The sequence below is a fragment of the Pogona vitticeps genome, chromosome 1 (assembly GCF_051106095.1).
Source record: "Pogona vitticeps strain Pit_001003342236 chromosome 1, PviZW2.1, whole genome shotgun sequence".
In the NCBI taxonomy this organism is placed as follows: domain Eukaryota; kingdom Metazoa; phylum Chordata; class Lepidosauria; order Squamata; family Agamidae; genus Pogona; species Pogona vitticeps.
Genome location: NC_135783.1, coordinates 332,701,510 through 332,728,706, shown reverse-complemented (window position 1 = coordinate 332,728,706; position 27,197 = coordinate 332,701,510). Strand labels below are relative to the sequence as shown.

General features: G+C 41.0%; 1 protein-coding gene across 9 annotated transcripts in view; it reads right to left on the bottom strand.

Moving 5' to 3' along the window:
• PPP4R4 (protein phosphatase 4 regulatory subunit 4) overlaps window positions 1-27,197 on the bottom strand; it is a 116,369-nt gene extending 89,172 nt beyond the window's left edge. For all 9 annotated transcript variants that reach the window (XR_012082650.2, XR_013540805.1, XR_013540806.1 and 6 more), the window contains exons 1-2: window positions 26,005-27,197; window positions 24,820-24,893 (exon numbers count right to left, since the gene is read on the bottom strand). Coding sequence is in view for 6 of the 9 variants with exons in the window: in XM_020814427.3 (XP_020670086.3) it covers window positions 24,820-24,893; window positions 26,005-26,124 (194 nt within the window). In the remaining 3 variants the exon portion in view is untranslated. The remainder of the gene's footprint in view (window positions 1-24,819; window positions 24,894-26,004) is intronic.

The window sequence follows — 27,197 nt, the reverse complement described above, 5'->3', positions numbered from 1 at the left end:
GTTCTAAAGGAGACTGTTATATCCTCAGCATTTTAAGTTTTTACATTAAAAACATGTACAACAGATGGCATAAACATTTTAATATCATTAAAATGATATCATTAAAATTATATTTTAAACTATGCATTAAAAAGATCAATTAAAATATTTAAGAATGGTTTGGGGAGTTCGTAGGTCAGCAGTAGCTACAGTTCTAGGATTAGAGTCTAGCTCAACTCCTGCAGAAACCAAGGCCTCACCTCTAATACTGAAGCTTCATGTAAGTTTTTTAAAATTATTATTGAGGTTAATGCATTGATCCCTTTGTATTCTTGAATATTGTTTGAATATTATGGAATATTTCTTTCTGATATAAGTGAGCATACTACAGAAACTGTAGCAGCAAATAAAATTGATTCAATTAAAGATGATGCATAAAATGCCATTACTTATGTATGGTGGTGTAAGTCAAACTGCATAAATCATCATAGTGAATCAATACTCATGCTTATGAAACTTTTAAATTATAAACCAGCTTCCTGGAGACTAACCACCGACCAGCAGGGATGGACTCTTCATGCCCTTACAACTGCAAAAAGATATATTTTGCAACACAGGAAAAAAATATATGCCCACCACCAGTAATCCAGAGAACAGAAGATTTTACATCATTGTTGACATATGAACATAAGGCATACAGATGTCAACTATGCATGGATATTGGAACGTTTTTACAGAAGCTCATGTAAAGATGTGAAGTAAAAGGAAAGACTGATGCTGCAAAGAAAAATACTGCATAGGAACCTGGAATGTAAGATCTATGAACCTTGAGAAGCTGGATGTGGTCAAACGGGAGATGGCAAGAATAAACATTGACATCCTGGGTGTCAGTGAATTAAAATGGACAGGAATGGGCAAATTCAATTCAGACGATTATCATATCTGCTCCGGTGGCCAAGAATCCCTTAGAAGGAATGGAGTAGCCCCCATAGTCAACAAAAGAGTGGGAAAAGCTGTAATGGGATATAATCTAAAAAATGATAGAATAATTTCAATACGAATCCAAGGCAGACCTTTCAACATCACAGTAATCCAAATTTATGCACCAACCACCAATGCTGAGGAGACTGAAATTGACCAATTTTATGAAGATCTACAACACCTTCTAGAACTGACACCAAAGAAAGATGCTCTTCTCATTATAGGGGATTGGAATGCTAAAGTAGGGAGTCAAGAGATAAAAGGAACAACTAAGTTTGGCCTTGGAGTTCAAAACAAAGCAGAGCAAAGGCTAATAGAGTTTTGTCAAGAGAACAAGATGGTCATCACAAACACTCTTTTCCAATAACACAAGAGGCAACTCTATACATTGAAATCATCAGATGGGCAATACCGAAATCAGACTGATTATGTTCTCTGCAGCCAAAGATGGAGAAGCTCTATACAGGCAGCAAAAACAAGACCTGGAGCTGATTGTGGCTCTGATCATCAGCTTCTCATAGCAAAATTCAAGCTTAAACTGAAGAGAGTAGGAAAAACCACTGGGCTAGTCAGGTATACTCTAAACCAAATCCCTTATGAACACACAGTGGAAGTGAAGAACAGATTAAGAAACTAGATTTGGTAGACAGAGTGCCTTTTTGTGGATAGTACCTTTATTGGTACTGCCAAAGAATTGATGTTTTTGAATTGTGGTGCTGGAGGAGACTCTTGAGTTCCCCAGACTGCAAGATCAAACCTATCCATTTTGAAAGAAATCAACCCTGAATGCTCACTGGAAGGACAGATCCTGAAACTGAGGTTCCAATACTTTGGCCATCTCATGAGAAGAGAAGACTCCCTGGAAAAGACCCTGATGTTAGGAAAGTGTGAAGGAAAGAGAAGGGGACGACAGAGGATGAGATGGTTGGACAGTGTCAACGAAGCAACCAACATGAATTTGACCCAACTCCAGGAGACAGTGGAAGACAGGAGGGCCTGGCGTGCTCTCGTCCATGGGGTCACGAAAAGTCAGATGAGACTAAACAACAATGTGAAGATGATCTTGCATTTTGATTTGTTTTTCCTTTTCCCTGTTCCCCTTTTTCTTACTACTTTCAGCTGTTGTATTTTTCTCACTGCTAAGTAATCAATAAAAACACTTTTTAAAAATATATAGAATTTTGAAAAACAATGAATCACTATGAGTTAAAGAGTTGCCTTGTATTCCTCATCACATACTAGACTTGTGACTTGGTGCGCAACAAAAATTCCTAACTAGCTACAACTCACCACTGTGATTCATACCATTTGACATACACCATGAAATACAAGTAACAAGGTTCAAGCCAGTGTTGGCTTTCTGTATTTATCCATAGAGATATCTGACTTATTTTCTTAAAGTTATCTTCTGTATGCTTACATGTTAGAAAAGTGGGTGGGGGCATCTTATGCATGGTGGAGTCTTATACACAGAAAAATACAGTAACATCCTGTCATAGGTATAAAAAAACCACAATCAACAGAAAGAATACCTACAAAACAGTAATCAAAGATTCTAGAAGAGAATAACCAAGAGCTGAAACACACATTTTGAAACTAGAGATGGGGGTATTCGTATGAATACAAATATCCCCCCACAGGTGGAAATAATGGGGGTCTGGCCCCATGGGGCTGGACTATCCACTCACCATTTCGCCGCTGATGTGAGTTCGGCGGAGCCTTCCTATTGTGCCATTGTCCACAATGGATTTGCCACTCTGTGACCTGGCAGAGAAGCTTGTCATCCTGCCTCCTGCCAGGAGTGGACAATCTATTGCAGACAATGGCGCGATAGGAAGACTCCGCCAAGCTCACATCAGCAGTAAAATGGTAAGTGGACAGAAGTTATTTCCCTTCTTATTTCCACCTGTGGGGGGATATTCGTATACGAATACCCACATCTCTATTTAAAACACATAAAATTCTGGAAATATAAGTGATATTCTGGATAAGCCCAGTGCCATACAGCAACAGAAAGAAGTAAGAGATTTGTTCTTCCTTTTACTCACTTTTAGACCATGATGCCTGAGAAGAAAAAGGATGAGTTGCTCTCATCACTCAAATACTTTGACAGCCATGCATTCACATCACACACCAGAAAGCAACATTATAGTTTGATCATTAGAAGAACTATGCAAAAAGTCATATGATTAATTTTTGATGAAAAAGACATCAGAAAGCAATGAAATGTCATTGAAAGGATGTTGTTTCCTGCTTAAAAAAAAGTTCTGACATTACCACCTGGGTAAGGTGAAAGTTATTATGTTACACCTGGGAATAAAACCTGGGAATAAAAAAATAGAAGTAGGTAATAATACGCCTACATTAAAATGATACTTACATGCAGAACAAAATTATTTTCATCTCCATCTAGGCATGCTTTTCCCTACTAGATTTTTTGTCTTGGTTCAAAGCAAACTAGATATTGCGCTATATATAACGACAGTGAACCCCATTTTTCCAAGAGCCTCACCTTATGTAGCTAGAAAATCATCACCCACACACATCAAAGGGAAGTACAGTGAGTATACAGCTTGTATAAAAATGCAAATATGCTGTCCCCTCAAAATAACCCTACACACAGTCATTAATGTCTAAACTGCTGGCAACAAAAGTGAGTACACCCCTAAGTGACAATGTCCAAATCGGGCACAAAGTGTCAATATTTTGTGTGGCCATCATTACTTTCCAGCACTGCCTTAACCCTCTTGGGCATAGAGTTCACCAGAGCTTCACAGGTTGCCACTGGAGTCCTCTTCCACTCCTCCATGATGACATCACAGAGCTGGCGGATGTTAGAGACCTTGCACACCTCCACCTTCCATTTCAGGATGGCCCAGAGAAGCTCAATAGGGTTTAGGTCTGGAGACATGCTTGGCCAGTCCATCACCTTTACCCTCAGCATCTTTAGCAAGGCAGTGGTCGTTCTGGAGGGTGCTTGGGGTTATTATGTTGGAATACTACCCGAAGGGAGGGGATCATGCTCTGCTTCAGTATGTCACAGTACATGTTGGCATTCATGGTTCCCTCAATGAACTGTAGCTCCCCAGTGCCGGCAGTACTCATGCAGCCCCAGACCATGACACTCCCGCCACCATACCTGACCGTAGGCACAACACACTTCTCTTTGTACTCCTCACCTGGTTGCTGCCACACATGTTTGACACCATCTGAACCAAATAAGTTAATCTTGGTCTGATTGGACCACAGGTCATGGTTCCAGAAATCCATGTTCTTAGTCTGCTTGCCTGCAGCAAACCGTATGCAGGCTTTCTTGTGCATCATCTTTAGAAGAGACTTCCTTCTGGGATGACAGCCCTGGAGACAAATTTGATGCAGTATGTGGCATATGGTCCGAGCACTGACAGGCTGACCCCCACCCACCCCCTTCAACCTTTGCAGCAATGCTGGCAGCACTCATATGTCTATTTCCCAAAGCCAGCCTCTGGATATGATGCTGAGCACGGGTACTCAACTTCTTTGGTCGGCCATGGTGAGGCCTGTTCTGAGTAGAACCTGTCCTGTTAAACCGCTGTATGGTCTGGGCCACCATGCTGCAGTTCAGTTTCAGGGTTTTGCCAATCTTTTTATAGCCTAGAGGCCATCTTTATGTAGAGCAATAATTCATTTTTTCAAATCCTCAGATAGTTCATAACCATGAGGTGCCATGTCGAACTTCCAGTGACCAGTCTGAGTGACAGCAATAACACCTATTCCCCCTTCACACCTGAGACTTGTGACACTAACGGGTCTCATGACACCAGGGAGGGAAAACAGCTACTTGGGCCCAATTTGGACATTGTCACTTAGGGGTGTACTCATTTTTGTTCCCAGCAGTTTAGACATTAATAGTTGTGTGTAGCGTTATTTTGAGGGGACAGCACATTTACACTTCTATACTCACTGCTTTACATTATAGCCAAGTGTCATTTCTTCAGTGTTGTCACATTAAAATATATATTAAAATATTTATGAAATGTGAAGGGGTGTACTCACTTCTGTGATATACTGTATCTCCACACATGAGAGAATCTCAGCCTCTGCTGCACTACAGTATGCATATTTATTATATTATATTATATGTATATACACACACAAACACATATACAGCTTTTATCTGACATTATCAGAGTGATTGTTGCTTTGTGCTGTCAAACTGCTTCCAACTGTATGGCAAACCTAACAACTAATGACCTCCAAAAGGTCCTATCATTAACATTAAATGAAATGAAAACTAAAAGGCACAGAATTCTTTATTGAGTCAATACATCTCACAGTAGCATTTCCACTTTTCCGACTATCTTCCATTTTGTCTAGCAGTATTATTTTTTCTAGTCACTCAACATTTAAAAAATTAGACAGCTTCAATTGTGAGAGTTCAGGCTTTATTTGCTCTGTTATGTGCTACCAAATCATTTCCAACCTACGGCATGAGTGACCTCATATTTCTAACCTATGAATGAGTGACCTCCAAAATGTCCTGTCCTCCACAGAGCTGCTCAGCTCTTGTAAAGTCAAAGCTGTGGTTTCTTTTTTGGGTCACTCCATCTCCTATTTGGTCTTCCTCTTTCCCTGTTGCCTTAAACCTTTCATAGATGCTATTATCTTTCTCAATGAGTCTTGCTTTATGTAATTTTTGCTTTCAGAGAAAGTTCAGACTTGATTTGATCTAGGATCTATTTGTTAATTTGCCCTAGGATGCACTTATTTGTCCTTCTGGTATCTGTAAAGCTGTCCTCCATTTCACATTTTGAATTAATTCATTTTTTAAAAGTCAGCCTTCACATCTTTACATAGTAGCCAGATATACCATAGTATGAATTGATTGATTGATATGCAATAGAGATGGACACTAAGTTCTTTGTCACACTTCAAATTAGAGGTGCCACATGGGCCCATCTCCTAGCCCCAGCCAACTGGTCCACTTGCCCGTTTTTCACATGGTGCCAGTTGACCCTGTCCCCTTTGTTCTTGTATAATGTGACGATGTTTGCATCCTTCATGTCCTGTGGTACAGCACCTTCCCTCCAGCAGAGACAAAAGACTTCATGCAGTTCGGTGGTGATGATCTCCTTACAGCATTTCAGCACTTCAGCTGGGATGTTATCCTTTCCAGGTTCCTTGCCGGAGGCGAGGGAATCCAAGGCCGCTTTTATTTCTGCTAAGGTTGGTTTGCTGTCCAGCTCTTCCAAGACAGGCAGGCACTCAATGTTATTTAATGCTTCTTCGGTTACTACATTCTCTCTGGAATATAGCTCAGAGTAGTGCTGTACCCAGCGTTCCATCTGCTGTGCTCGGTCCTGGATGAGCACACCTTTAGCAGACTTCAGGGGAGCAGATTTCTTCTGTACTGGACCTAAGGCCTGCTTGATACTGTCATACATTCCTTTGATGTTACCTGTGTCCGCTGCTAACTGTATCTGAGAGCAGAGCTGGAGCCAATAATCGTTGGAGCATCTTCTGGCAGCCTGTTGGACTTGACTGCGAGCAGCTCGAAGAGCTTGCAAGTTGTACTCGCTAGGACAGGCTTTGTATGCTGCTAGAGCTCTTCTCTTATCCTCGATGGCTGGCATTAACTCCTCTGAATGGGCTTCGAACCAGTCAGCCATCTTTTTAGTCTTCTTGCCAAAGGTAGACAAGGCGGTGTTATAGACAGTGTTCTTGAAGTGTTCCCATCATTCAGGTGCATTTGCATTAGCCGGACCTGGAAGGGCTTCCTCAAGTGCTTGGGCAAATTCCTTCACTTTTCTTTGATCGCAAGTCTTGCTGATGTCAATACGTGGTCTTCCTTCCTTTTTTGTGTCATATACTCTCTTTGTTCGTAGTTTTACTCTACTACACACCAGGGAGTGATCAGTATCACAATCAGCACTCTGGTAACCGCGTGTGATCGTAATACTAGGAAGGCTGGAACGTCTAGTGAGGATTAGATCGAGCTGATGCCAATGCTTGGATCTTGGATGCCTCCAGGAAACTCTGTGTTGCAGCTTCGTGTTAAAGAATGTGTTGCTGACACAAAGACCATAATAGCAGCAAAACTCCAGCAAGCGTTGGCCATTTTCATTCATCTTTCCAATGCCAAAACGGCCTAGACAAGTGGGCCAAGAATTATGATCAGCACCAACTCTAGCGTTAAAGTCTCCAAGAATGAACAGTGCCTCTCTTTCAGGGACTTTTTTGATAGTAGCTGCCAGATCGTCATAGAATTTGTCTTTCACTTCTGGAGTGGATGACAGTGTTGGTGCATATGCACTAATGAGGGTTATTGGTCCTGCTGATGAGTGGAGCTGCAGAGACAGGATTCTTTCACTCCCCACAGTAGGTGGAACAATGCATATTATTTTACCCAGGCTTCGTGCTCTGGAGAGGACACTCCAGCTTCGCATACAGCGTCGAAACAACACGGGAAGTAGCAGTTACCGGTTATAAGTCTCTGCTCAATTGGCGTAGAGCAGGACACCAGGGGCTACTTCTGACAGTAGGAGAGGTCATTGCACCTCACTAGGTAGATACCGCCCGCCTTAAGCTGGGCAGCCCCCAGCCAGTAAGATGCTACCTCGCCACGGTCTGTTAACTTCACGGGGTGCGTGGGGTTTAGGGTCAAACCCGACAAGCAGATCGATAACCGTGCACCATGCAACAATCGTAAGAAAACCTCTGCCCTAAAGCTGGGCTCCTGGAATGTACGGACAATGACCCCTGGCTTTCCTGACTACGGCTTTCCTAACGACCTGCAAGAAATAGACGATGTGCGCAAGAGAGCTGTCATTGACATGGAACTGAGTAGACTGCAGATGGACATTGTTGCCCTGCAAGAGACAAGACTGCCAGACTCGGGATCTGTCAAAGAAAAAAACTTCTCATTCTTCTGGCAGGGAAAACCATCTAATGGGACCAGGAAATATGGTGTTGGCTTTGCAGTCAGACAAACTTAAACAGCATCTTAAAAAGCAGAGGCATCACCTTGTCGACAAAGGTCCACATAGTCAAAGCTATGGTTTTTCCAGTAGCGATGTATGGAAGTGAGAGCTGGGCCATGAAGAAGGCTGACCCCTGGAGAATTGATGTTTTTGAATTGTGGTGCTGGAGGAGACTCTTGAGAGATCCCCAGACTGCAAGGAGATCAAACCTATCCATTTTGAAGGAAATCAACCCTGAGTGCTCACTGGAAGGACAGATCCTGAAGCTGAGGCTTCAATACTTTGGCCATCTTATGAGAAGAAAAGACTCCCTGGAAAAGACCCTGATGTTGGGAAAGTGTGAAGGCAAGAAAAGAAGGGGACGACAGAGGATGAGATGATTGGACAGTGTCATCGAAGATACCAACATGAATTTGACCCAACCCTGGGAGGCAGTGGAAGACAGGAAGGCCTGGCGTGCTCTGGTCCATGGGGTCACGAACAGTCAGACACGACTTAACAACAACAACAACAAATTGAATTATAATACTTCAGGGTTGGTCCATTTGCAAGATTGCTTTGTCCCCCTCCCCCCAGTGAAAGATACTGGAACATAAGCTATGGTATTATGGATTTTCACATCATTACCTTTGTCAATGAATATGATCCAAGCAAAAAATGTGATTAAGCAAAGGATCCCAGATATAGAAAGACAACATGATGTAAATAAGTGTGAAGGAGGAAAGAGGAGTGCGCCGTCCTCCGTGGAAAGTCATACTGTAGAAGAGGCCGAATGTGCAGTAGGAATATTAATTGACATTGAGCAGACGGAAGTAATATCAGAAAAACCAACGGAGGTGTGCCTTGTGGAGGAAGGAGGGGAGGAGCTAGATTTAATAGTTTGGGAGGAGATAAAAGGAGGAGAAAACGCGCGGGCTTTTAGAATCTGTACGGATGCAAACCCAGAGAGGAGCAAGAGTCGAGGGGTCCAGACTGAACCCATGCTCGGATTCGAGACTCCAATAGGAGTTGCGGCGGGTTTTCCCAATCTGGCTACGGGAGGAGGTTTGTTGCCAGATCCGAACTTTCCCAGAGGGTCAGGAAAGTCTTATGAGCCTTTGGAATGGCTGGTAACGGTACACCATCGCAATTATCCTGGTGGGAGGAGGGTAATATGCCCTGGACCCGAATACCAGAAGAAGCCCCTGGAGGGAGACTGGGCGAGGCACCCTGGTTGCGGAACGGTTTGTGCCGTTCGGAGTGCCCCCCTCCGCCCAATGACCGACCGAGAGAAGTTCGGACCGGCCCCTTACTAGGTGATCATGAAATGCCTTCTGTTGTACGTTCGAAGAGATATCATTTGTTAGACGACCGTATGTTACAGGATCCGTTTGATCCGAAGGAACTAAGTTTTGTAAACAATAAACTTTCTAATGTTGGATTTTATGACGAGCCTCCGACTCTTTTTCCCTCCTTCACCACCAGTGCCCCCCCGGCTAGAGAAGAACTTCCTTACAATAAAGCCAAAGGATTTATTAAAATAAATTGCTACCAATGCTGATACGATTCAGAGTATCCTGAAACTAGAAGGACCTTTATGTTATTACACATGGATTTGTTGTCATCTGCAGTGCTGCTGGGATGATGCAACAATACCCCCTACAAGAGTTGGTTGTGCGTGAGGGGAGTATAGAGACACTGAGTCATGTCATCCTAGAATGTAAAATTTATGAGCAGATTTGGGAATGGCTCATTAAACCTAGTATACCTGAGATAGGAAGGAGTGCCTACAGAAGCTTTTGGAAGATAGGAATAAAGAGGTAACAGAGTGTCCAAATTTGGATGGCTAACAATAAAACTAAGGGGTAATTGCCTAAATAATATGGATATAATAGGAAACACTAGAGATATGGTATAGGATATAGAGCTGATTAGAGTCTACATAGCTTATCAAATGTACAACCTTGTCTACTGTGGTATCATTTTATTGTGCATTTTAAAGTATATGTATATGTTCCAGGTTTTAAGGGCCAGTGGCTATAATAAATTTTGACCTTACCTTACCAGCAAACCTGTCAAATAATGGAATGTTATAATAAAATTTGGCAAATAGCAGTCAATGATAAATTGAAATTGGATTAAACATATAACAAGGAATTGTTAAAACAGAGTAGGTTTGCTGAAATTTGGCAACACGTTTTTAACTTTCTATTATTAAAAAGGTAAAGGCCATTTACCCAAACAAGAGATATTATTATTCTGGAAAGGTTATAGGCATGAAGTAAAACGATTTTTACTGGTCCCAGTGGTGGGTGAACTAATTTTTGTTGTTGCTTCAGTTTTGATTGGTTTCTTTTCTTTGTAACTTTTTTCTTTGTTATATTGTGTTGCATTAAAAGAGGAGGAGGAGGATTCACAGGTTTCCATGATCCACGTAAGGAAAGGCTTTGCTGCAATTTATAAAGCACAGACTTTATTTTCTTTCAAAATTCTTTGGCACACAATAGTAGCCAATGTATAACTGCAGTAACATCTCCAATGCCCTTACTCTTCTGGTTCAAGTTTGAACATCTGGGATTCTTAGCTTCATCATATACAATGATTATAAAAGCCTTTATTGCAAAAATGCAAGCATCACATTGCTTGCATGGAAAATTAACGCAATGGTCTACAGCAGAACTTCCCAAAGTATAAGCCGCAATGCCCCACGCCCCTTGTGGTACCCTGCGGCTCCCTGGCGCATCACCAAACCAGCCAAGAGCAACATGGAAGCTCTTGTTTTTTGTTTTTTGCTGAACCAGCAGCAAAAAACCACCTGCTACTGCTGCTGCTCTTCCAGCTCCAGCCTCCCAGTGCTTCTTTGCTTCCTGCTCCATCCCACACTCACCACTCTTCCTGCTTCTCTGCTACCACCTACACTCTGACTCTCAGGGTAGCTGCGGGTGGAAAAACTTAGGGAACCACTGGTCTAGAGTTACTGCACTTTTCCATATTTTAATAGTTAATTTGTCTGGGACTGGAATTTATATAGAATTTTTCCAGTCTGTGGGCTATTATTTTGTTTTCCTTAATTGTTCTCACAGTCTCTCTGACAGTTTCAGTCTCTCTAGTAAGCAAGGCTCTATTGGTATCCCACCTGCATCCAGTGATCTATTTCTTTCACTTGATTTTAGAAAAGGTTTACACTTCAAAACTATAGTCTCTTCACAAGGAAATTCTTTGAAGGAATTGCCATCCTTCTATTTTGTTAGTACAGTGACTAAGAAAACAGGAAAAAAAATATTATGACAAGAAGTTTCAGTTTCTTCTTTTCTCGGTCACTCTAAATAAAAGTGTGCTATATCCAAGGTAGAATTTATAGAACAAAAAGACAGCATATTCCAAAGTGGATGTATGACGTCAAATGTTGTTGTCTAAATCTGGGTCATTATGAGCCTAAAACGTCAAGAGTGCTTCCGCTTTTCTCTCTAATACAGTTGGATCAGATGGTATATCTGTTCTAAACACCAACAAATTACAAAGGCAACAATGTTCAAAAAGACAGTGCCCAGCCATTGGCTATTCCAATTTCCTGGTCACGGCTGTGGACTTATGAATCTTGAAGTGTGTACATAGGTCCGTTGTTACTCTATCTATTGGAGATGACATTCTGGTTGTCTACACACAGTGATATAAATGAGATTGCAGATCTGCAATTAATATTTTGTTAATATAGTATGTCCTGTAACTCACAATGCTTAGAGATAACGGTTTTGCCTTGGCCCTCTCCACACTGTGTAATTTGTTGCGATCCAGCCAGTGCTTAAAAGGTCCTTAAACTTCAGTACCATCTATTTTAACTCAACTGCCCATCCATAAAGACAGAACAAATAGCTATTTTGCTTCTCAATGACTCATCCCAAAAAGATTGCATGCCCTAGCCCTGTGCCAGAAAGAGAAAGGCTATGTCTCAAAGGGGAAGAATGAATCGCTTTAAGTAGAAGCACAAGCTGACACGTTCTTTTTTTCCATGCCAAACATATACCATAACATATGACAGTGTGGACAAGCTTGCAGATAATGCAGCTCCTGAAATCAAAAAGGTATGAGGCAGGATTCCAGACTGCTAGTTTGAGACTAGCTCTTACTAATAATTATCATAAGCATTTAACCTTACTGACAGCTATCACAGGACTTCTCAATGGCTTCCAAAAGATGTTAAGTTTTCTAACTATTATTTTGATGGAGAAGAATTTCTCTTGACAATGTGGTTCCTCTCTTGCTGTTAGAATAATGGCATGTGGAGGTGAAGCAGGTGTTTGAGTTCACTCGTTCTTTGTTAGATTGGGAGATACCTGTTTGTTTTGCATTCCAAATGTGTCGAATTCTGAGAGGAGAGCCAAGTTGTACATTTTTTCTCTATATTTCAAAATGGCAGGGATTCCACTCTAGGTTGACCGGCATCAGAGGGTTTGCTGTAAAGATTAATGACTTTTTTCTTGTTTTTACTGGCAAGAAATACATCAAATAAGTAGATGTGGATTTCTAGTGGCACTACTAGGTGAAATTTGACTAGAGGATGAATAAAGTTGATATAATATTGAACATTTTCCAGGCTTTCCTTGTCCTTCAACCAGACCATAAAGATATCATCAATCACATAAGAGATCAGACAGTAGCATCTTTAAGAATATTATTTTCCAGCTTACTAAAGAAGAGATTCAAATAAGGTGCCTTTTAAATCCCATTGCTATACCCTGTCATTTTAAGTAACACTTTAAAAAGCAATAGCATGCATGACTGCAAACGTGTACACACACATACACAATCTTTAAACAAACAAACAAACAAAAAATTGGAGGAAGGGAACCAAATATGAACCGGAGCATTTTCAAGGAACAGAAAATGGTGAGATACAGGTTGGAAAACCAGAGAGTAGAGGAAAGAGAAGGGAAGTAGAGAAAAGCACAACGCTTGCTAGAATTCAAAGCAGGAGTTCTTTATATTACAGTGGGGTCTCTACTTAAGAACTTAATCCGTATTGGAAGGTGGTTCTCAAGTTGAAAAGTTCTTATGTTGAATCTGCATTTCCCATAGGAATGCATTGAAAACCATTTAATCCGTATCTGCTCTTTTCCGTCCATAGAAACTACAGTGGAACCTCTATTTAAGAACTTAATCCGTTTTGGAATGGTGTTCTTAAGTTGAAACGTTCTTAAGTTGAAGCAAAATTTCCCATAGGAATGGACTGAAAACCAATTAATCCGTTCTGGCTGTTTTTTTGTTATGTAGAGGTGCGTTCGTACATTGAAGCATTAGTTCCCATAGGAACTAATGCAAAGCTGGTTAATATGTACTCTACCACTAGGGGGAGAATTTTTTTTAACCTAAGATGACCTAAGGTTAAAAAAAGAGCAGGAAAGGTTTTTTTTTCCTGTTCTTATCTTGGATTTCTGTTCTCAAGTAGAAGCAAAATTTAGCAAATGGAGCTGTTCTTAAGTTGAATTGTTCTTAAGTAGAGACGTTCTTAAGTAGAGACCCCACTGTATTGCTGCACAGGCATGTAGCAATAGCTGTTGTGTGACAGTCCGATTCAGTGTTCCATAAGCCAACTCAAAAAATAGAGGTGCCTCAAACAAAAACTTAATAACTTTGAAAGTGGACCTCAGATCAGCAGCAAATTTAGCACAGACATAGCTGCTCTTGCTCTGTGCTAAATTTGGGGACATTTGGGCAAATGGCTTTCAAGTAATGATTTTTTAAAAAGTAAAACAGTTTTACCAGTCCTCCCATGCAGACGCTGGCAACCTTTTCTGTCTGCAAATGTAAAACAAATCAAATACATTGAAAAGAACAAACTTGCTAACCTTGAAAGAAAATGGTGAATTCCAACCCCCTCTTTTATTTGGAAGGAATCCAGGCATGGGGAGGTGTTAAACCAATTTGAACAAAGCCATTCGAGAGGCAGAAAACTGAGTTTCTGGTTTTCCTGTTAGCACAGACATTCCAAATGTAAACATGCTTGTGAGCTTAAGGGGGAAGAAGGAGATCTGTACTTTTCAGCCTGCCAGTCAGGACCAAATTAAATGACTCTTGGGAGAAATGTTTAATTCCTTCCTGGCCAAACAGACATTAAAAAGAGTTTCTAATTTAAAATATTTAAAAATATATTTTTAAAATAGAGAATAAATATTCAGAAGCTCACTCATTTAAGCTGTGAAATGCCTGTTTTTTGCTTTGTGGTTGGGGATGACCTGCCTCAATGTTAGCACAGCTTGGGTGCCTATTCCATTCATCTTGTCACTATAGAATTGTTTGGTAATTAAGAAAGAAAATCTCTAAAGATGACATGCGCCATCAAGTAACTTTTAATGCGTGGTGATGGGCCTGTCTGGGGTGTAATTCATGAGGTGGTAGGTTTAGAACCTACAGTATTCTAATTCTTCAAAAAAAAAAAACCTCTCAAGTTTATGAATGTGGGATATTGTGCTTCTGTACCCATGATTCAAAAAGCCAAGAACGCACAAGGCAGCACAGCACCAGCAGAGTCCCGGTTGAGGAGAAAAGGGGGTTTACCTCCCTTCTGTCTGCCCAGCCTTCACACTAATATTCTCCACTCATACTGCAGCTCTCCTTGATTGCCTCCTTATTCTTGAGTAAGCTGGATTGAATGGATCTGTAGCACAGGATAAGATAACCTGCTTTCACTGTCCCTCTGCAGAGGATCTGAGAAAGCACATAATTGATATCTGGTTGGGCTACAAGGGGTCGTTTAATGTGGGGATGGGAGGAGCGCGTTAAATGACACAACTGACACATCTCTCCTCCCCCCACCTCAAGAGACCCTTACCCAGTTCTGGTAATACACTCTGGAAACACATATTTCTGGGGTGGTTTTTTTAAAAAATATTTTCAGGCGGTGGATAAATGAAACCACGGGTACTCACACTGCAGATACAGTGGCCCTACTGCAGTGTATATGTGTATGACCACTTGTATGAGTGTATTTGTGTAAATATTTGTATTATGTATTGTATACCCGTATGTCTGCATGTTGCATGCTTGGAAAGGCCTTGTGGCACAATGATTAAACTGCAGTATTGCAGTCAAGACTACTCATGGTCTGAGTTTGATCCCAGGTTTAGGTAGCTGGCTCAAGGTTGATTTAATCTTCCATCCTTCTGAGGTCAGTAAATTGAGTACTTAGCTAGCTGGTGGCAGGGACAATATATAGCCTGCACAATAAAATTTTAAAATGCACAGATAGAGCTTTAGCACTATGGGTGGTATATAGTAAAAGAAGCAAACTTTGCTTTTGCTCTGCAGACACACACACACACACTACACAGATTGAGAAGAAATAGAAACATCTCACCATAACTCCCAATCCTGAAACAGATGCTTAATCAAAAACATTGGAAAGATTTTATGGTTTACAATTCTCAGTGGAATTTCAGGACAACCAACATTGAACTAATGATTCATCCATTGCCTGACACCAATACAAAGCTTCGTGATCCAAAGCTCAGCTGTATCAACACAAGCAGCATCTTCCTAAACAAACCGTTTCATCATCTTGTTAACATGACAATGTAACTAACACCATCACCATATGCACAATGCATAAATATGAGTCTTGTGCTTCCTCCTCCCCTTTCCTTGGTTCAACTGTATTTATTTTGAATTGATAATTTATCTGCAGTGTGAAAAGTTACAATTTGAGTAAGCATAAAAAATCTCTTTCCTTATCTTGTTGTGAAGCATTCTGTTTTAAATGAGTTCCAAACTATTTTAAATGGAAAGCTGTCTGAGATCCATTATGTCCTTTGATATCGGAAAACCTGAGAAAAGGGATCCAACACAGGTCCATGCTGGTTGCTCAACAAACAAGAACTGAACATCTGTGGTTATTGCTTCAGATATTTCTAAACACTCAGCTGCCGTTTCTGCCATGAAAATCTCTCCAGGCATAATGTTTGGAAAAGTTTGTTTTTTTGCACTGAAACTCCCAAAATCTCTTATCCAATTTTCCAGGGGAATTCTGGGAGTTGCAGTAAAAATATCTCCTCACTCTTTCCAAATATCATATAAAAGCATAGCTACACGAGCTCCTACATTCAGTACATTTGATTCAGCAGCAAGATTACATACTTCTTGATCTTTAACTTCTTTCTTTATTCATGTCAGAAGCACTACGGTACAATTAGTAAATATATCAGGTATTTTTCACCCAGTAACAGGCAACATCAAGAGCATGTGCGGTAGTTAGCATCAAATCTTCCATCATACGTAGAGAGGATCATACATTGCACTAGCACAGGTGTGAAGGTGCCTGTTCTTCTCCACACTCACAAAGAATTGTGTCAGTGCAAAAGCCCCATTTTTCTTAGATTCATTTTAGTTCAACCAATTCCAGTCCTTAGCCTATTAAGTGACTCCAAGCAATCCAGTTCTTTATGTGACCAGAAACTAGATTTTCCTGGGGTCCCATACATTTTGAAGCTATATCTCTTAGAAGAAATATATTATTCCAGAACAACTAGACTACATTTATGGCAGTGGTTCTCAACCTTGGGTCCCCAGATGCTTTTGGACTAAAATTCACATAAACCTTCACCACTAGCTGTGCTGGCCAGAATTTCTAAGAGTTGTAGCCCAAGAATAACTGGGGACCCAAGGTGGGGAACCACTGACTTAAAAGAAAACCACTCAAGGGTCCCTGTTCTGATCATCCTCCTGAGTCTTTCCCCTTTATGTAATTTTTTCCAGCATCTGAGTACCTGGTGCTGATCTTAATTGTTTTTCAATGTGGCTGTGTTGCTACACACCACTGTTTACAACCACTATCTTTGTGAAAGAATAACATTTCTTTTGTCATGATTCTCTCCCCACCTTGTTCTGTTACAGGTGCACTGTATTATATTTCAAACTCCTTTATAACAAGCTGTATTGCATTGTAGTCTATACAACAAAGTTGTAACCTCATCTAAATTGGCAAATATATAAGGAAGCCAACTAAAAAGATGAACAGATAGCACTGGAAAGCTAAATTTAATAAAATCATCAGAAAAATGAAAAAATCGAGACAAGGCCTCATGGTCTTCAAAACAATACAAATGCAAGAACAGGTGATATCCTTTTAGACCAGGGCTCCCCAACCTTTTTGACACCGCAGACTGGTTGGAAGAGGACAAGATCCATGTGCAAGGAAGGCAGGGCATCCCCCGCGCTCGCACACATGCATGAAGGATGGAGGCACTCGTACACAAGGGCAGGGGGCACTCGGGGGTGCAAGTGAGTGTGCATGCACAAAGGGGTGGGGGCACTCATGGGGATGCACACTCACATGCACGAAGGGGCTGTATAGGGGGAGTGCGTGTGGGGTGGGTGGGAGATCTGTCTTCGCGGCCCAGGCCACGGACCGGTACCGGGCTGCAGACCAGAGGTTGGGGACCCCTGCTTTATACCATTAAGAACATAAAGCAAAAATAAAAATTGAAGCTTTTGATGACAAATCATCTTCCCCGGGCTGTGCATCAGCTTCTCATGGGTAGTTGAAAAGTTATATACTTTCATTAAAATCCAACAGTCTCATGACTGATGTAGAGGCCATGTTCGCTTCTTAGAGGGAAATAGTTGCAGTCTGTAAGGGGCCTTGGGGGGAGAAGCTTCAAATTTTTCCTCCGCCAATATTTTGGAATTTGTCACCAACTCTTAAACAAAGGGAAGAGTGTTTAAGAGTTGGTGACAAATTCCAAAACACTGGTGGAGGAGAGGTTTGAAGCTATACCCTATGCCGCACATAGGTCCCTTGCAGACTGCAACCATTTGCATCTAAGAAGCTAACCTGGCCTCTACATTGGCCATGAGACTTTGGAACTTTAATAAAAGTACATACTGTAATTTTGGAACTACCCATGAGATACTGATGCATAGCCTGAGGAAGATGAATTATTAAAAGCTCATTTTATTTTTTGTTCTTTGATATTTGCTTTAAGATATCATCTGTTCCTGAATTAGTAGAAAAATAGAAATCTGTTATAGAACTAATCAGAATATAAAAACTGATATACTAATTCAGACTGAGAGTAGCATGCAATATCATTACAGTGGATGTCTGCTTGCCAACAAGATTCTTCCTCCCTTTTTCTTCCCTATAATAATCATGTGCCATCAAGTCAATTCTAACATACGGTAACTCTTTTCAGGGTTTTCCAGATGGAGAGTACTCAGAAGTGGTTTACCATTCCTTTCTTCTGGGGGCATTCTAGGACTGTGCAGCTTGCCCAAGGCCACATAGGCTAGCTCTCCCCCACAGGAGGCACAGTGGGAATTCAAACTCCAACCTCTGGCTCCACACTGAGGTACCCAGTTGTTCCCTTTACACATACCAAATCTGCTTCACAATATCCCCATCAACAAACACTTGGAGTGTATAGAGCAATGTGCATTTTATCAATTATGCAAATTGTGATAAAAGAAATATTTTACATGATTATACTTCTGTTTATTAGAAGGTGAGTAAATGTACTTCATGCAATTCTGCCATAACGCTCACTATGATGTCTCTGCCCTTCTCTCTTTGCTTTCCTTTCCAAACTCAAAAGTTGAAGTGCACAAAGAGCATGATCCTTTCTGATTATGAGAGCTAAGAGGAAAATTGGTTAGCCTTTTTAGCTGGAATATTTGATGCATAACAATCAAGGACTGCTCCTGGGTAATAAAACATGTGAATAGATAAATATCTACTTTATATTCCCCTTTGTTATCTTGAGTGACATGTCTAATGACTCCTCCACAAATATGAGAACAATGAAACGTAAACAGTTTCACCTTGCAAACCTTAATAAGAATATATAATATCCCAAGAGGTTTCTTCCTAAACAAAGGTTATGTTAATCTTTAAAAGAATAAGCTTTTTTGTTGTTGTTTACTTTAGGATTGGGAGAGTGCGAAAAGAGGGAAAGAAGTGAAAGCAGTCTTTAGCATCAGAAGAAATCTCTTAATGTTTTTTTCAAGTCAGAAGCTAAACCCCAAAGAGTAAGTCTTATTAGGGCATGTATTCCTGTTAGATTGTCTGAGAGGTTAACATGGCTCTTCAGATACATATGGAACAGACAGCTGGTAAGAAAGTACTAGAAGTGAAAGAGAGATCAAAAAACAATGAAAGAATCTCATAGCTTCTGTGCTTTCCTGTACAAGAACCGAACATTTGTTTTCAGAACATTATCGTACCATTTCCTCAAATCTTTGGAATTGCAGATTTTATTTAAAAATATCCATGGGAGGAGGGGAGGGGTATATGTTGCAAAACTCCTATGTCTCTTCATGGCACCCTAATGAACCCTGTAATGAGCATGGTGCACTCTCACAGTGGAATCCTAACAGGGTGGCAGAGGGGCATATGAAAAAATTATGATCTGCCATTTCCAAAGTCCTGTCATCAAACTGGCCAGAGCGATACGACATTTTCCTCTGGGTAAGTTCATTTACATCTCTTTATTTCTTAAAAACCCATACCTCATTGATTTAAAAGGGGTTGGAAATTACCTATGAAAATGAGGTAATAGTAGGACCTGATTAACAACCTATGCTGCTTCCTGATGAACACAGGTCATGATCGCAGAACTAATGCTTATTGGGGAAAAGGAAGGACTTTAAATCCAGAAGATCCAATACAACCTCCAAGCTGTCTCTGCAAACCTTCAGATCCAAGCACAGGTCTGGCAGAAAAAAACTCTAGTGGCAGACCTGGATCAGGAAAGGGCAGTTTGTGGCTCCTGATGTTCTTGGACATCTCACCATTGCTTATGCTAGCTACAGCTGATGGGAATTGCAGTCAAAAACATCCTGAGGGCCGTAAGTTACTTACTGCCATCTACATCCATATACCATACCAGGAACTGTTGAAAATTATAAAATATTAAGAAAATACTAATACTGTACTGAGAAACATTACAAAAATAAAGATAGACGAAAATCAACATAAACCACAGGAGTACTGGATGGAGACCTTTCATCGTATCGTAGTCCCCTCCACCCAATAAGTCTGGAGTCAGGTAAATCAGCACTATTTTCTGAACTATTTTCAAAAAGGTAGTCAGTTAGTGTACACTTCTAACTAGCCAAGTTGGCCCAGGGTTGGCTGAGTTGACACTAAACTAGTGGATGCTGTGCTGAACCAAAACTCCTCCCAGCCTAGGGACGCCAAGACTGTCATAATCCTGGTTTAATTTTGTGGCAGCATAGTGGCTGGGAATCTGGATTAAGACAGATTTGTTTCTGGTATAACTCAATTTCTTACACACTCCTCCACCTTTTTGGCTTTCTTCTGGCTCATCTCTGCCAGCAGGGCAGGGCAGCTTTATGGGTACACCCAGTTGTGCTAACAAATCTCTGATCAGCCAGCAGAAACGCAGTTTTGCTAGCAGAAGAAATCACAGTTCAACATACCTTGAAGTTTAATTTACATTTTTTGGCTGTTTACGCACATACAACAAAAGCAACACAAAGAAAAACAAAAACAAACAAAACATTGGAACACCTTTCAGACTAACAATTCTTTCACAGTAAGGTTCTGTAGATGACAACTGTGGTCACTCCCCAATTCTGATGAAGTGGACTGTAATCCATGAAAGCTCACACTGAATAAACATGTTAAGTTTCAAGGTGCACAATACTTCGGTCTTGGTATACATCCTTAAACAATTAACTCTACGGTTCTCAGTTCAAATGTAGCCTCAGGTAAATTCCTATCACAAGAATATTGGGGATAGTACTAATGATTTATACCCACCTCTTGGAAAAATAACACATTCCATTTTAAACACAGTGGTGCTTCAGAAGACGGGCGCTCCGTTTAACAACGAATCCGCATTACGACGAGGTTTTTGCAATCACAAAAGCAATCGCAAAATGACGTTTTGAATGGGGGAATTTCGCTGCACAATGATCAATTTCCTGTTTCGGGAACCGATTTTCACTTCCTGATGATCAAAACAGCTGATCGACGGGTTTTCAAAATGGCTGCTGGGTGCTCAAAATGGCTCCCCGCTGTGTTTAGGAGCCATTTTTCGCTGCATAGGCACCCAAAAATGGCCGCCCCATGGAGGATCTTCGCTGGACGGTGAGTTCTTAGCCAACTGGAACTCATTAACCAGGTTTTAATGCGTTTCAATGGCTTTTTTATTTTCGCTTTACAATGTTTTCGTTCTATAGCAATTTCGCTGGAACGAATTAATGTCGCAATGCGAGGCACCACTGTACAATTTTTTTTTTAATAAGACTTTTAGGAGATACAAGAAAACTTATGGACAAAGGAAGAGAATTCAAATACTACCTTAAATGGATGACTGGGACAAGAAGCTTACTATCAAACATGCACCAACTAATTTTAACTATGCAACAAAAGCAAAATTTTAAAAGAAAAATAAGTAGAATGAACAGTGAGTAAAGCTCACTGTTCAATACATGTTCATTGTACAGTGGAACTTATTCATTCTCAGTCAGTTCACAGTGCACCCCAAAGCACACGTTCTACATAGTCTAAATCACAGCACGAAGCTTTGGATTGCTCGCACCACCTGTAATGTGAAGTTGGCCTTACTTATGTGATCAAAACAAAAAAGGGAAGTAGATCCATAATGACCAGAATCTACTTGTCTACAGTAATATATTCTTAAATCTGTTTTTATTCTAAATAATATATGTATACAAGTGAGGCACTGACACCCCAAGGCTCACTCTTGCATCTTAGTAGATATAAATGAGGGTGGGCAACTAGGGCTCTCAGGATGTATTTGCCTAAAACCTCCATCAGTTCTAGCCAGCGTACCAATGATATGAGATTACAGGACCTACTGCCCAAGAATATCCAGACGGCCACAACTAGTCACTTTGTTCTAGAATATAGAATGAATCAACCCAGAACAACTACAACCAATCATGCTAAAATTAGAGAATTATATGGAGATAATATAACACAGAGAAACTCTTGGAGGGGGAAAAGCATATGAGACAACTTAACTAGTACCACAGTGATGATAGTAAACTGGAAATTATTAGCAAACAGAATACAAAGGCTTTCTAAAAACAAAGAAAATTGCCCTACAAGAAAAAACAAAGATAAATTAATAATGAGTGGACAATATAGATGGGAGTAAATAAATAGGCAATGAAAAGAGTAGTAGAACACATAAAGATAATATGTCTACTGATATGTGCTCTGTAAGCATATGACCCACTATTATTTCCAATCTAAAACAAGGAAATATAAAGTATAATATCCTTCATCTGTGCAAGACATTAATAAACTATTTCTAAGGGGGAAATATTCTGTAAAGAAGTTTAGATAATAACACACTGAAATTAGACATACAGCTAGATATCAACTACCCACAACCAGCTTAATTACCTGAGTATATGAGCATATGTATGCTTCCTAACTCTCATAGGAAACATACACACATGCACATATTGTTAATGCACAGTTTAATGTGGAAAGGCTGGTCAATGTACAAAGAGCATCCTATGTGCCATGGGAATATACTGGGGAAGGTCTGGCAAACTGGAAAGTGAGACCAGCATTATTAGCAGAAAGATAAGCAATGTGCTGAGATACAGACATAGCTACGAAGCAATAAGAAAAGAATGCTTGTGCTACTATATTGGTCATTTTTGAGAATTACTTTAGGCCTCACTCAGCATCACAGATATTTCACTACATGCCTCAAAAGAAAAAGTTTAAAAAAGTGCACGCATCTCAAGAAAAGTCAAAGTAGCTTGCTAAATGAATTTGTCGTCCATTACACACAAGACTACAATATTTGCTGAACAAACTACAATGTTGAGTAGGAGACTATATCAGGAAGATTGCAGAACCAAAGTGAAATCCAAACAGTTAAGAGCCATGAAGATAAAATTTAGGATTTCTTTATCTGCATCAGCAATTATCAAGCTTTAGAACAGGGGTGTCCAACCTTTCACCTTCCCTGGGCCACATTAGAAGATGAGAATTTGGTTTGGCCCGCACATACATTTGGTTTAGGCCACATGGGGGGGGCAGCCCTAGCCGTCCTCCGCAGCCCTGCTCCAAGCGCGCTTACCGGCAGCTGCGATCTCAGACAGCAGAGGCTGCCAGCTTCGACTCCAGCAGCTTTATGGGGCCGGGAGGGAGTCCACCTATTGACGGGGACGGCTCAATGCAGTCACGCAGCCCCCCTGTCCCCTCCCACTCCTTCCTTCCTTCCCTCTCTCCCCCTCTACTGTTGTGACATGCCCCGGCCACATTCCGGCCGCAGGCGCCGGCAGTGTAACTTGAAACTTGGGAATTTCTTTAAAAATAAAAAATTGCACTGGGCTGCATTACGAGCTAACCTGGGCCGCATGCGGCCCTCGGGCCGCAGGTTGGACAAGCCTGCTCTAGAATAATGCAATTCTTTATGTTTAAAAACATTTGAAGCCTACACACAATTATTTCAATTATGTTACCCCTGCTCTCCATCACAAAACATTTATTTTATTCTTGAAAAAGAGATATAAAGTGGCAGAAACCACAGACTGCCCAAATCCTAAGAGAAATGTAAGTGTAAGTCATGAGTGAGGCCTAGAAATGGGGGCTCTACTATGCTGACTACTGAGCAGATCCTGCTCCAATATACATTCACTCAATGAAGCCACACAGAATTTGGATTGTGTGCATTCAGTAACTACTGTAGAATTCTCTTAGGAAACATACATACAGTACTGTACTGTATAAAACATGGTTCCCACCTTGAGAAAAACCACCCCCCAAAAATTTTTTTTTTGAAAAGCATTGCTTGGAGGACTACAATATGCTTTATTTATTTTCAGCAGTTTTCAAAATAACCCAGCAAAAGATATTACCCTAAGAGCCTTAGTAGCCTACAAAACGGATAATAGAGCACTCCATCCAATGCTGCAACTGAGTAACTAATTTGCATAGATTCCTTATCTAATTCCATATTCTACTTACATACGTCTATACAGTATGCTAACACTGAAAAATAATACATGCTAAATCTACATAAAAAGTAATTTCAACACACAACTAAAATTTGTGTTTTGAGAAACCTGAAAGAGCAAAGGCACAATGGTAGTTGTTCTACTAGGTAGGAATCAATACTAAACACATAGCAACCAAATAAGAAAAAAGAGGGGGAAAAGACAGGCTTCGAATGACAAACGTAATACTAGAGTACAAAATGCATGTTGCAGAACAAGAGAAACATGGCTCTTGAGAGGGCTAAAAATAGCTGATTAAACTCGAATGAGGCTTACAGCTGGCACTTCAATTAGTGAATATTGTATAAAAATGTAAGTTTAAATCAAAATCACTCAGCACGGCACCTCCTTCAAAGCTGACATCTGCATAAAAATTCAGAAGAAATCCAAGTTTTGGACCATTAATGTTCAAGACAATTAAGCATCTGCTAAGTAAGCATTTCAAGCAAATGGGAAGGACGATGAGGAATAAAATAATCTTCAATATGTGTCAGAGACAACTTTAACTTTTCAGGCCTGAAAAAACAAGTCCCTTTAAAAGTCCTTTACTTTATATTCCCTGAAACAAACATAAGCCCAAAGCTCATAAGGCAATATATAATATACATATATGGTAATTATTTGTTTGGTTAATAGTACCACTCCATCTGGAGACCCTTCAAAAAACTTGCAGGTCAACTCACCAGAGTGGAGGACCTTAATAGAAAGGGATGTATACAAAAACATCTCTTCCCTGTGCTCTTGTTTACTTTTAATGGAATCTTTCTGTAATAACTAACATAACAGTCTTCTGTGATATTATTCCAACTCAAAACCTCTAAAAAGAAAAAAAACTAAGAATACAGGAAGTGCGGAGATGGAAATGTATAACATCTTAAAAGTAGTATAAAAAGCTCCACAACAGTTTTTGAAAGAATACCTGAGTAGATAAACAGCCCTTTCAATATCATTGAGTTCTTCATCGACTGTCAATCTCTCTATTTCTTCTGGTGTCTGTCAAGTTCAAAATGGACATTAGTGACAGATTAAAACATGGTAGTGAAACATCTACTGCTGCTGCCCCCAATCCTAGAGCCAATGTCATAAATATACTTAGGCTACAATACTTTAGACAGTTACCTAGGAGTAATCAATGCTGAACTAAGTGGAACTTACATTTGAGTAGACATGGGCTGAATGCAGATTTAATCACACTTAAAGATATTAAACAACTTATTCCTAACTAACTCGCCTCACTATTTTCATTACATTTACTTTAATAATGACTTAAGTTCGAGTCCAACCAATGTACAAGATTCCACTGCTAATCATGAGGACTAGTATGACTTACTCCAAAGTAAGGGTGCTTAGAATGGAAGTGATAATTACATAATAAAAACTGAAAGACAACTAAGTTACAGTAGAGTAGATGAAATCAAAGAAATGGCAACAGGAAACAATTTTAAGTCTTTCTGCTTAATTGTCCATGAACTAGTTTTATATGAGTTAAACCCCGGATCCGTTAACCCTAGTACAGTATTATGTATAGCAACTGACAACACTTCTCCAAAGTCTCAGATAAGAATCTTAGGCTCTGCTAGAGATGGCAAAGACAAGGATTTTGTGTATGCTAAGCATTTACTTTTCTCCTGTCCCTTTCTTTGGATCAGAATGACAGGCAGTCATTTTTAAATCACGTCTCCTGGAAGTCTATGAAACTGCTTGAGGGCCGATGGGTTTTGACTTGAGGCCTCTGGGTTTTTATAATCAGAATATCTCAAACAGGCAATTTACTTTTTAATCACCAACTGCTGGGGGGGGGGGGGCAGATCTACTTTATAGCTTCACAACCAGAAACGAAAAAAAGATCCCGAATTATATAAGGAAAAAAAATTCGTGTTTAAATCAAAGTTGCATAGTTGCCACCTTATGACTCAAATCTCTGCTCTGGAAGCATTATGCTATTGCCAGAGCCATTCAGTGCCTTATCCGTGCAACCATATTTTCAATTTAAAACAAGCTGAGCCCGCAGAACCAATTCTTATCCGAGACCAATGCAGTTTGGCTCGAAGGTACAGTATATTCTTTATTAAAAAAAAAAAATTAGACCGACAGACAGGCATACCTTTAAGCTCCTGCGTACTGGCCTTTCGATAATAGTAAGTTCCTGCAGATCTTCTATGTAACCAAACAGATTGTTCTGGCTAAAATCCATTTTGTAGGAGAAGATGATTATCGGATGCATGTACTAGGCTGATGCTCGAGTCCTTGGGAAACCAGGGTTGTGGGCACGCTTCACATTGCACGGAGGCCGGAGAGGAGTGAGCGAGGGCGAGCACGCAACACCCTGCCGACTAAAAGGATGCACTGGCGGAGGTGGGCGAATCGAGGCTGCTTGACTGCTGCTTCCTCCTCCTCCTCCTCCTCCTCGTAGAACTCTATTGAGCCCCCACCGCCCAGGAGGAGCCTCAGCAAACACAATGCGGCACCAGCACAACCCGCCGCCGCTCTTGCTGCTGCTCCAGAAGCATCCCTCGCTCCTCGCTCCGGCAAGGAAACTTTCTCTCCTGCTGCTTCACTTTCACCTCAGTCCCTCCAGGGTTTCCAGGGAGAAGGAGACACCAACATTTCCCCTCCTCCTTCTCTTCCATATACACGCCTTCTTTTTCCCTCCGCTCGATGAAGGGAAGGGGTGGGGGTGGGCAGAGAGATTCGGGGCTTGCAACTTTCCCCCCCCCCCCGCTCTTCGGCCCCAAGAAGGAATTGCTTCTTTCCCCTTTTTTCTCGGCACCGATCCCTACTGAAGGAGGACAAGAAGTCGAGCGCACGGGAAGCCAGCCGGATGGGAAGGCTAGAAGGAGAAAAGTAGCCAGTCCTTCCCTGGAAGTGGTATTTGTGATCAGGGGGCGAGGGGGGTGTAGTTAGCTTGTAACTCTGACTACAGGCGAGGGGCTGGAGAGAATCGCCCGGGAAGGTAGGAAGCCTCGTTGTGAAGATCGAGTCGTAAATGCCCGGCGTGGGGCAGTAGGTTGGGCGGTGGGGGAGCCAGAGGAAAGAACGGGGGATGAATTTGGTCCGAAGAGGGGCAGAGTTGCCTTGCTGGACGAACAGGGGATGAGGATCGGGGCAGATTTAAGCCGCCGTAGCAGCAGCAGAATCGATTGTATTACATGCAAACGCAGTTCGTGTTCGCTGCTCTTGAACCGCTCTTTGCCGACAGCTTCTCGCCACGCTTGGGGGGGGGGGGGGGACGGGGGCGGCTCCCTCCTCCTCGGGAAGGTGAGAAAGGAGGAAGATGGATCCTCAGAGCCGGGGGTA